The sequence below is a fragment of the Triticum urartu genome, chromosome 1, assembly GCF_003073215.2.
Source record: "Triticum urartu cultivar G1812 chromosome 1, Tu2.1, whole genome shotgun sequence".
Classification (NCBI taxonomy): Eukaryota; Viridiplantae; Streptophyta; class Magnoliopsida; order Poales; family Poaceae; genus Triticum; species Triticum urartu.
Window position 1 is genome coordinate 490730900 of NC_053022.1, and position 12000 is coordinate 490742899.

Here is a 12000-nt window from a genome sequence, read left to right on the forward strand (position 1 = left end):
GTGGCACGAACCGGTGCTAAAGGTTCGCCACAAACCGGTACTAATGAAAGCGGCCCGGCTAGCCGTTGGAACCGGCACTAATGTATACATTAGTGCCGGCTCAAATACAAACCGGCACTAATGTGCTTCACGAGTTTGACCCTTTTTCTACTAGTGCCGGCTTACCACTCACTCCTACCACCAATCTTTTCAACGTTGCCAATCCCGGCCGGAGCATGTCATGTCATGTCACACGATCCACGGCCCGGAGCACTATATAACCTGCGCGCCACAGGCCACAATGGAGACATCAATTGGAGAGCACACTAGGAAAGCACATAGGCAGCGCTGATCTATCCTCATCGATCGATCCATCCATCGTGGCCGGCCACAGCCATTAAGCCGACCCGTCCATCCGTCGAGCGCCGTCGCCATCGCGCGTTTATCGCCGTCCGGTGGATCGTGGAGGCCGCATAAGTACCACGCCTCCAGCCGCTAGCCTGCGCCGGTAGCTTGCCAGCCAGGGAGAGAGGGAAGCAAAAACCATGCCGTCGTCTCCGACCTCGGTCCACTGGCTGAGCCTGGTGGGGAGCGTCTGGCTGCAGACCATCAACGGCCCCAACTCCGACTTCCCCGTCTACTCGTCGGAGCTCAAGACGGTCAAGGGCATCTCCCAGGTGCAGCTCAACTTCCTCGCCTTCGCCTCCGACGCCGGGAAGCTCTTCGGCTGGTTCGCCGGCGTCGCCGCGCTCTACGTGCCTCTCTGGCTCGTGGCCGTCGTCGGCGCCGCCTTCGGGCTCGTGGGGTACGGCGTGCAGTTCCTGTTCCTGGACAGCCCCCGGCTCGCCTACTGGCACCTGTTCGCGCTCACCTCCCTCGCCGGCAACGGCATCTGCTGGATCAACACCGTCTGCTACCTCCTCTGCATCAACAACTTCCCCTCCGACAGCCGCGTCGCCGTCAGCCTCGCCACCAGCTACCTCGGCCTCAGCGCCAAGTTCTACACCACCATGGAAGACACGCTCAAGGGGCTCCGCTACTCCCAGGCCAAGAAGTACTCCCAGGCCAAGAAGTACCTGCTCCTCAATGCCGTCGTGCCCATGCTCGTCACCCTCCTCGTGGTGCCGTCGCTCCGGGTGGTGAAGCCCGGGAGCGGCAAGAGGACCGACTTCGGGTTCTTCGCCATGTTCGCCATCACCCTGGCCACCGGAGCGTGCGCCGTCGTGGGCAGCATCGGGTCCAAGTCCCTCGGGGTCTCGTCCAAGGAGCACCTGATCAGCCTCTACGTGATGCTCGCCGTCCCGATCCTGATCCCGGTGGCGCTGAGGGTCCGGGAGAGCATGGCCAAGATACGGGCGGCGGCCAACAAGAGGGTGCACAGAGTGCACGACCTCGGCGAGAACGGCATGTGCTGGCTCAACAAGGAGATTGAGGTGGCCACCAACGTCAAGGAGGAGGAGGAGGTGAAGGAGGCCGGCAGCGTGGAGCATGGAGGTCAGGAGGAGCTCGGCGGCCTCGGGCTGCTACGGAGGCTCGACTTCTGGATGTACTTCTTCAGCTACATGTTCAGTGGCACGCTGGGCCTGGTCTTCCTCAACAACCTGGGCCAGATCGCCGACTCCCGCGGCCTCGGCGACCCCTCCACTCTGGTCTCCCTGTCGTCCTCCTTCGGATTCTTCGGCCGCCTCCTTCCCGCCTTCCTGGACTACTACACCGCAAAGTGAGCCCACCTCACTCGCTCTGTTCTCTTCATCGTCACTTTGAATATTGTGTAGTCTTTGTTTATTATTACTGTACTTGGTAGTAGATTCTGACTAGATGATGTTCTGACTTGAGCAGGAGCGGCTACTCGATATCGAGGACGGCGTCGATGGCGTCGCTGATGGCGCCGATGGCCGGGGCCTTCTTCCTGCTGATGGACCCGAGGGACATGCTGCTGTACACGAGCACGGCGGTGATCGGGACGTGCACGGGCGCCATCACGTCGGTGGCGGTGTCGGCGACGAGCGAGCTGTTCGGCACCAAGAACTTCGGGGTGAACCACAACGTGCTGGTGGCCAACATCCCCGTCGGCTCGCTCTGCTTCGGCTACCTCGCCGGGTTCCTCTACCAGCGGGAGGCGCGCGGGGGCAACCGCTGCGTCGGCGCCGCCTGCTACCGGGACACCTTCCTGCTCTGGGGCCTCACGTGCGCCGTCGGGACGGCGCTCTGCGCCGCCCTCTACGCGCGCTCCGGCAAGAGGAGCGGCGCTAACAAAGGACCGGAAGTTTCTGGTAGCGCAGGGGTGTAGCTCTAGGCGCCACATGATCGAGTGAATAAAAGAAAAGATCTCCGTAGCTAGGTGATGTAACATCTTTCTTGTTTCTTCCCCTTCTTTTTTCCACTAGGGAAACATTCTGTTTGTTTTGTTTGGTTAGTTTCTTGACTAAACTTCTCTGTAGAGGATCTGCGAAGCTCGACGCATGTAAAAGAACAACAGAGCACAAGCATATATATAGAACTGGATGCTGAAATTCACCGTTTGTTTGAATAAAGTTACCGGTGAATTCTCTGTTAAAATGGAACTTTGGATGCAAATTTTACAAGTTTTCTGTGAATCGTCGATCCAACCAGATTTCGAAACGTCGGGGTACATTTACCGGCAAGTTGTTATCAGGCATAAATAGACAGTTTGTTCGCCTGTCTCGACATGCCAAATGGAGTTCAGTTCAGTCTTTATTTTGTTCTTGCACCTTGTAGGCTTCACGTTTCTGAACTCGGCTAATGGATGATGCATTTGCCCTTGTAACGGAGGTTCAGATATGTAAGGCGCCAACATATCTATCCTACAATAGTATAATAGTTGCATGTGGATCATGTCGCGATCAAGACAAAGTTTTACCCGGTCTATCGGTACTCTCATACTCTGCTGTGGCTGAAAAAAATGCCTGCTTCTGTGGTGGACTGGTGGTCCTTGAAAAAGACACCACCGGAGAAATGAGACGTCATTGAGGGTGGAGTGCGACGAACCACATGTTAATATTTGATGAAGAAGATCTCAAAAAAAGAAGTTTGATGCAGACCGTTCCAATACACAAACCAATCTGTGGTTGGATTGTTAGGAGGATAATGGTATTCAATGCTCATCAGAGTTCAGGTCCCAGACTTGACATTCGTGCTCGCATTTTCCGAGATTTTATTCCTGCTGTGTTCATAAGGGTGAGTGTATATGAGTGACTTTGATTGTACCGTGTTAAAAAACAATTGACGACTGAAAGGAAAATTATCCCTTAAGTGAAGTTACTGCTTTAGTCACAGAAAAGCCTGCTCACACTCCTCTATATATGGATACAAGATATGAACTGACCCTATTTTCATGTTTGAAAATGCCTAGTTTCACAGGGATGGACTTGATGAGATTGTCAGAACTACTTGCAATGACCACAACATAGTAGGTTCTAATATTGAAAGATGTCATTTTTTTAGGATTCTTAATAGCATTATAATACATAGTTTTTCGTTGTCATGAGCGATTGGGGCGGAGGGGAGCTTAATAGTGGTCGGCTGTACTAGTCGCGACGAGGAACCACATAGTATTCTTCCCAAAGTTCTTGTTGTTGGGAAACTTAGCAGAAAACAACAATTTTTTTGTCCTACGAATCAAACTGTATTTATATAGTCCAAGGGGTGGCTGACTTGGGGAGGGGGGCGCCCCCATCTAGGGTCGACGCACTAACCCCCCCCCCCCCCCCCCCCCCCCCCAACCCTAACTGCCACTTGGGGCTTGCACCCCAAGCAAGGGCGGGGCACTCCTAATGGGCCCCATGGCCCAACTTGGCCGAGCCAAGTGGCAGCTCTGTGGCACCCTCTAGAAATTCTGGGAGGCTCCGAAAACTTCTAGGGCCTTTTGGAGGGTTTCTAGGGTAACCCAAATTTTTTTGGTTCTCCGTTTTTTATCCCCCCCCCCCCACATCGGTTCTCTCTTCGAAACACTTCCATTGATTTAGAAACTTTTTTGATGCAATTCTCATAAACTCACACCACTTCTATCACTCAACAGATCAATGACCCTTAAGCGTGTGACCCTGCAGGTTTGGTGAAATGAACCCATGACAAGGACCTATTCCGGTAAATGATCAATAGCGGGTTCCGGGCATCCATATTGACCCCTACATCTACATGAATCGTTATCGAGTGAACCTTTAGTTTCCCTACATCATTCCATTTGATTCGCGATACTTACAAAACCAGAGGTGAGACTTTTGGCATTCGTGTGAAGCAACAACTTGATCACTATACCAACTTATCGGCATTTCCTTTTTTTCTTTACCGTATTTCAGCATCCCTGTGATCATATCACGCTATGTCTAGCCATATGATGGTAGATATGGTAATACCGAGAGCACCCGAAGAATATATCTCCATCATCAAAGGGAAGAATCCTAATCATTACCTATCAAGTCCCTTGACACACTTCTCCAATACAACCTAAAGTGTTTGTTATAATCACCCTATTACGGGTAATGCTTGATGAACCCCAACGTGCACCGTACAGTATGAAGGTACTTGATACTCACATGGTCTAAGGAAGTGAGTATAAGTCAATATCTGCATGACACTACTATAATAACTTATGATGATGTGTTCTCGCAATATTATCGTTCGTTTGGGTCTGTACAACATCATTGTTCTGATAACGACGTGCCCTCATTGTTTCCGTCATCCTTGGTAATTTAGCAATGCCCTGTGATCAGGAAAACAGGATAATCATGCAACACATGAGCTAGTCTTAAAGGCGAGACTAGCAACCTATTGTTGTGTTTATGTTTCCACACATGCTTATGAGTTTTTCTCTGAATCTCACATTTAAGAACCATATCAATTATAACATAGAAAATAAACATTAACTATAAGTGTGTAAATAAATAATCACATTTATTATTGACTCTAGGGCATATTTCCAACACTTGTGGCTTCCATTCTTTATAATGTTACTTTGCACATCCCTCTTCATTGTTTACATTTCATGATGCTACATGGATAGTCCTTTTGAAACCAACACATTTGTCCACAAAAAAATTCATTATGTGTTCACATGTTTTTATTCTGTCATTATTTTCTTATTGAAGTTTCACCTATCTAGGAATTAAGATTGACCACCGAAGCATTGGATACTTTTTGGAATGAGTGGCACTACGAAGCATGTCAAGCACATGGAAATGATAAGATGTCACCCTTCAACATGTTAAAGCATAATACATCAACCATATTGGTCAATATTTTTCACGGCTTCTCAAATTTCAAGAGTTTCTCGATTGAAACGGGAATATTGCTAAGGATTACGACATGACCACCATTCACCGACTCTAGAACCGAAGACAATGCATGGATGCATACACTTGGTGAATCTAATTGAGGGTATACATAAATAACATGCCATATTGTTTTTATCTTCAGGATATAATGGTATATGTTTGTCTTGTCTTATCCGAATCGTTACGTACTATGTGTTAACTACTATAAAATTATATATTCTAAAATGTCCAGAAAGATAGATTTGGGCCACAACTAGCTCTTTTGAAAGAGGGATTGCAACTGTCCTTCCCGGCGAGGCCGCGTGCACCCTCTCCATTAGTCTAGAGCTCCAGGGATAGGAGGTGGCAGGGGGCCTAGAGCTTCGGTCCATTGCAGGGGTTAGGAATAAAATTAGCTTTCATCTGTGACCGGCGGTGGCTAGACGATGTTGTTGTTGTTGACATGGAATAGGATCTCCCCGCGACGCTCTCATTTCAGTGGCGCTTCTTCGTATCATGGGGAGGCACGTGGAGGATGGTGTATCCCCAGCGGAACAAATATCTCACACGCCTCGGCCTTGTCTGGAAGCATGTGAGATTTGTGCTCCTTGACTTTGTCTGGTAGGACCTAGGGTGTTCTACATGTTCTCTCCAGCATTCTCCGGGGTGGCAATTATATCTATGAGGATCATGCAAATCAACATCTTTTGGTCTACATCAATGACTGTCCAGCATTGCTTGTACAAGCTCCTAGTTTTCAACAAGTTTGCTCTGCCAAGGCCGAGGCCCTGAGGCACAACAATTTTTGCTAACGGGGAGTCATCGGTGAATTGGCAGTCATCGGTGAATTTGGAAGAAGAAAAGTTTGACACCCCAAGATTTGTATGTTCTAAAATTTCTTTGAGGTTATTTTTGTAAGGTCTGTACTACTTAATATATCTTTTTGGCGTTCCTGCAAAGAAAGGCTAGCTACAGTAAGGTACTCAATTCATTTGTTTAGTGTTGCTATCATAAATCCCAAGATTGCTTCATGACCAAATAATTCCTCTAGGTGCAACTTAGGTTTATATGTGCCATGTGTGTACATGTTCACTTGCATGACCTTATCAATGCATCGGTGCACCAAAGCCCAATGAGACTTTACTCATGTCACAAGGTTCAACAACAATTATTTCGTTCCTCCTGCTTTTGTGTTATCTCCTTGTCCCGCGTCTGCTTTCTTGCTTCCATATATGTGCATTGCATGTTTTCCACTCGCGCAAAAATCAAAATGTTTCATTTGATGCCGATCAGGAGGCAAATCAGTTTGCTTGTATCCTTGGAATGGGCACAAGTGGGAGACTAACAAGCAGCAAATTGTGACCATTTGATCGACGGTAGATTAAGTGATGCACCAGAAAAAAATGATGGTGCAGATGAGAGGGAGAAGTGACCAAATAGAAACTTCGTACGGTTACATTCTAAGTTTGAAATATCGAAATTAGTTTTAAATTTGTGGAGAAAAACAAAGTGTAATGCAAAGATTTGGATTTCATAGTTTGTGGAGATGGAGAGAAGGTTAGAATTAAGATGATAATGAGGCATTTCGGAGATACAACGAGCCACCACACCGTAGTCAATCACTAGTTCTTTTGGATTCCCTTCTTTCTTATGTTAGTTCACACACCACTCTTGATAATTCCGATCTTTCTATACTACTCAGATGATCCTTAAAATCCAACACATTAATCCACCAAATATTCATTGTAATCTCACATGTCTTTGTTCTGTTGTCATTTTGTCAGTGAAATTTCAGTTGTTTGAAAGTTAAAAATGAGCATCCTGCATTGGTTGTTTTGTACAATGAGTTGCACCGGGAAAGCATGCCTAGCACATGCCAATGCTAAGATGCTAACATCACCCATCAACACAATTGGTCACCATTTTTCACACCTCTTGATTTTCAAGAGAGCGGGTTGATTGAATTGCATATCTTCTTGTTAAGCAACTCCATGGGAAAACTATTCACCGGTGGTAGAACTGTAGGCAATGCAAGGACGCATAGACATGTTGAACCGATTAAGTATTTAAATGAATAACACACATGTTGTTGGTTTTACCTCGAGGATATGTACATGGTGTATTTTGGCTAGTCTTAACCTAATTGTTGCATACTAAGTACTGGGTGTAATAAAATGCATGGAAATGTGGATTTCTGTCACAACTCACATCTAGCAAACATCAAGCTCCTTTAACTCATTTATTCAATATTTTTTTTGAGGGAAACAACATGACTCTGCTACATATTTTTATTGGCAACCATAAATGCAAAGTTTGCTTCTTAACACCAACTCATCTGCTTGCATCTTGGGTTCATCCATGCCATGTGTGCATATATTCATTTGCATGACCCTGTAATGCATCAAACGTACAAGAGTTCCGGTGTGACTTCACTCCCATCATAAAGGTTCAACAACTCTTATTTGCCTCCTATCTATGTGTATCTCTCTGCTCTTAGATAACTTTTATGTTATCTCAAGTCTCACATGGTTACTTTGTTGTTATTATATATATAAGAATCATTTGTCTTTCTCATGTGCAAAAAACAAGCTCAATAATCTTGGTTAGAGCGCGACGTTTCCTTAGATGCCAACCGAGAGGCAAACTAAGTCTTCTAGTATCCTTGGAATGAGCGGCCCTGGGAACATATTAAGCGGCAAATGATGATCTTGGGATCTAGGTATGGTTCACAAATGCACCATGAGTTTTTTATAGTCCGAATAAAAAGGAGCAATGCGGGCAGATGCACATACAAGCGCATCTTGGATGATAAAGAACTGTGCCCAATGGTAACCCATGAAATATTGCATCCCGCTTCTTTGCTTGTGTGAACATGAATGCATATCTCTTAATTTTGCAATTAACTCTTTCATCAAAAGGCATATGCGTATGCCTCAAATTTTAGAAAGATTGTTCTAACCAACTAAATTTACTTTTTAATTTGTGCCCCATGAATTTCTGTTAAGGAAAACCACCAACTCAATATTGCATTACAAATGAAAGTCGAAGCCGCAAAACAGAAAACCAAAAGACCATGCCCACATCTCCACTATATATTTACATCAGAGTGGACATCCTCAAACATTTCAGCTGATCAGCCTTGACGGTATGGACACGCTTGAAAATCTGAAAACGAGGGGGAATGCTTAGCTATCGCGTACTCCAACGGGCGATCGAGACGACGGCATCCTTCCAGGTCAGGCACGTCTTCTGCCTGGCTTGCCGCCGGCCACACACACGAGTCCAAGTCGACCAGGCACGCACGTACGTGAGCCAAGTCTTCCAAGTTGCAATCCTTGCAAAGATTCCTCGCTGAACTGGCGTGTTGTGCATGTGGGCGTGCTGGTCCAGAACTCCCAGACTGAAGAGGTCGACGTAGCTCGACGACAACACCAATATTATGCCGAATTGCCGAGCACAGGAGATCAAATTTTTTTTTTCGAGAGCACGCGAAAAGCGTGTCTTACTTTTATAGAAGAGAGCAGAAAAGCAATGTACAAGAGACTTTGGGTGAATACAGACAAACCCCCAAGGCCAACACCCCAACACACCCCCTAACTAATGCAAGCCTACTGTCTCACAAAACCCAGCGAAACGTCTTCCTCCTAGGCCGGCCGCCTTCCACTCCTGCAGCTCTCCAGTAATAGACCTCGCCAAATCCAACGCATTAAGCTGCTGGTTAGTCCTATTAAAGACTCTCGCATTACGCTGCTTTCATAGAGCCCAAATCACCGCAATCACCACCGTGTCAAAGCCCCTCTTGGCGTCACGGCTCCATCTTGCACGTTGTGCCAACCACCAATCTAAGAGTTGATCCTACACATCCGGAATGGTTGCCTGCAAGCCCAAAGCATCAAACATGATATGCCACACCTCCCTAGCGTACACACACTGGACTAGTATGTGCTCTGCGTTATCTTCCTCTTGAAGACACGTAAAGCATGCGGAAGCTCGATCTTGTAACCCATGCCTCGCTCTCCTATCCGAGGTTCAAATACGGTGTTGCACCGTCAACCAAGCAAAGATTTTGCACTTGAACAGAGCCCAACTCTTCCAAATGCAAACTGCATAAGGCACCACGATTGCACCAAGACAAAGCCGTTGATATGTCGACCGAGCAGTATAGCAACCAGACGGGTCAGCAGGCCACGAAAAGGCATCCGGTCGCGAGACGTCCCGCTGGACCAAGCTAATCGCGAGGTTGAGATGAATGAGCTGCATGTGGTCACCAAAGCCGAGATCTCCAGATAAATCCTGCAGCCACCTCCCATTCTCCAGACCATCCGCTACCGTTCTCTTATTAACCGTCCTCGTATCCACCTTCGAATGAATTAGTGGTGCAATATCCTTTGCAGAGAAACCATGAATCCATCGGTCTCGCCAAAACAGAACCTTAGTGCCTTCCCCCACCGAGATGCTTACCAAACTATCAAACACTGCGCGGGCATCTCTGTCCTCCGTCATGGGCAGGCCTTGCCATGGCCTTTCAGGGTCAAATTCTCACGTCCAAAGAAAGTTGGCAACTGTCAGGCTACTATGTGCCCGGAAAGGGACGGGCGGACGGCCGCGACGAGGCGCGGGTGACTAACCGGCGATTCCGTTCTTCCTGTTTCGTCGTAAACCGTAATAACGACGAGAGGATTGACGGGGTGACTGCCGCCCTGCGTGCGTAAAAGGAACTGTGAACGTACGTTACGTTCCGACCTGGCCTCTGTTCTCTCCGAGTCTCAACTTTGCGTTCCCGACTCTGACTGAAATGGGTCGGCAGCAAAAGGGGGAAAGTTAGCTGCGTTTTTCTTTCTTTTGTAGGAGTACTTAACTTTCTAGTATACGCGCGCTGACATTTCCACCAAATTATCCGCGTGCCTGCGTGCTTGTTCTCGTGACAAGGTAATGCATGCTTGCATGCCAATGACACTTTGATTTATAGCTTTGGTTCGGCCTGCCTAGCAAGTATAGTCTTGGGAGACAGACCCTTTAGTCAAGAAACTAGGGATTAAGACGTACTTCCTCTATTTTAAAATAGATGACTAAACTTTATATAAATTTAGTATAAAATTGGGTCATTTATTTTGAAACGGAGGGAGTATTACATTATGGAACGACGGAAGTACATGCGTTATGGGTAGCAATCAAGCTTAAGAAATTTAGGACGAGCCGTGCACATTGGGCGGGGAGGGCTTTTTCCGGCAGCGCACAAACAAAGACAAGGTGCACGCGCGCGTGATACTAGGAAGAGGGAAAGAGATGCGCGCCCACCCATGATCGATGGATCTATCGATCGCTACCAAAAGCACCGGCGTTTCACACACACCTTCGGCTCAACTCAATGTGGCACACACACGAGGAGGGAAAACAAAAGCAAGGATAAGAGCATCTACAGTGGGGCTTCTCAGATCATCCTTAAACATCCGCGGACGCGACCGGTCAGTGACCGGACAAGAGAGAAGAAAAAAATGACCCAAACGAATGCCTCATATCATTTCTATAAGTTCGGGCTGTCCGCGAACCCTGATATTTATAACAAATGTAGGGAGAATATGAGGGCTCGTGACACGTTCGGCCAGTCCGACGTGGCCCACCCCGGAACACATTTTCTCTGTCTTTCTTTATTCATTCTTTTCTTGCTCTTTTTTCATCTTCATCAATCACGCATAAATTACTCGACAGATAAGAGATAAAATAAAAAGTATGGCTGCATGAACGGACAAATAGAGGCTCAAACAGACACACGTGTGCAGTATGCATATCCGGTATATCCACCGTATGTGCGCGGGACAGGGGAAGAGGGGAGGGGAAAGATAGCAACGACACATGGTGGACGATGTCCTCGGCGCGAGGGCACCCGCGCGTGCCAGGCGCCGCACCGGCCGGACGGACACAGTGACCCCGGAGGAAGAGACGAGCGGGTCGCCGTTGCCGTGGCGGGAAGCGCCAAGGCTAGCCGGCGTCGTCACCCGAACCGGCCGGAACGCGTCCGATTGCTACCTTTTCGCGTATCATGGACCATGGACCATGGTGATGGTGTGGCCGAGGACGGAGCTGCCTAGTTGTAGCTGGGTGGCGAGGTTTGAATTGAGCTGCTGCGGCTAGGCTAAGGTTCTTAAGTGGACGCTATCTATCTATCGAACGCTCATGCAATGCAATGCAATGCAAGCATGGCGTACGAGTTACGACTGACGTGAAAAGTAGCCGGCCTGCAAGCATGCATGCATGCACTTTTCTACCGCGCCGTAATAAACTGATTATTTGTTGTTTGAGTTACTTTGATCTCACAAAGCGATCGTATAACGAATGAGGCTCTAGCTAAGACGAGAGTGCTCATGCTACTACGTGCACTAGCATTCCTGAAAAAACCTACTCAGTGCACTAGCAGTAGCAAAGCATAAGCATTCCCGGTTACAACGTAAAAAAGTGACGCTGACGGCCCATTAACCCGCTCGGGCGATCCTCATAGATCGGGGATTTAGTCTCAGATGCTTAGCACACTGACGAGCGACGATGGACACACCGCCATTAACGTGGTGGTGGCGCCCGGCGTCACGGTTACGCGGCCGTGACGCCATAAACCATCGACCCGGCGGTTCCAATGCGTTCCTTAATTCTGGCTGCCCCCGCTGCTGCGGTTGTGTCCATGAGATATACCTAGCAAATTGCAGATACACGGAATGTACATTAATTACACTACATTTTTAACGAATGTCACTAC

The 12000-nt window shown here is 47.8% G+C and overlaps 1 protein-coding gene across 1 annotated transcript; it reads left to right on the top strand.

Annotated features, from left to right (window-relative positions):
- The first annotated feature begins 277 nt into the window (after positions 1-277).
- On the top strand, positions 278-2538 carry LOC125521523 (protein NUCLEAR FUSION DEFECTIVE 4-like). The gene is made up of 2 exons (XM_048686579.1): positions 278-1699; positions 1819-2538. Exons 1-2 carry the CDS (start codon positions 525-527, stop codon positions 2267-2269), a joined length of 1626 nt encoding a protein of 541 aa, XP_048542536.1. The 5' UTR covers positions 278-524; the 3' UTR covers positions 2270-2538.
- The last annotated feature ends 9462 nt before the right edge of the window (positions 2539-12000 follow it).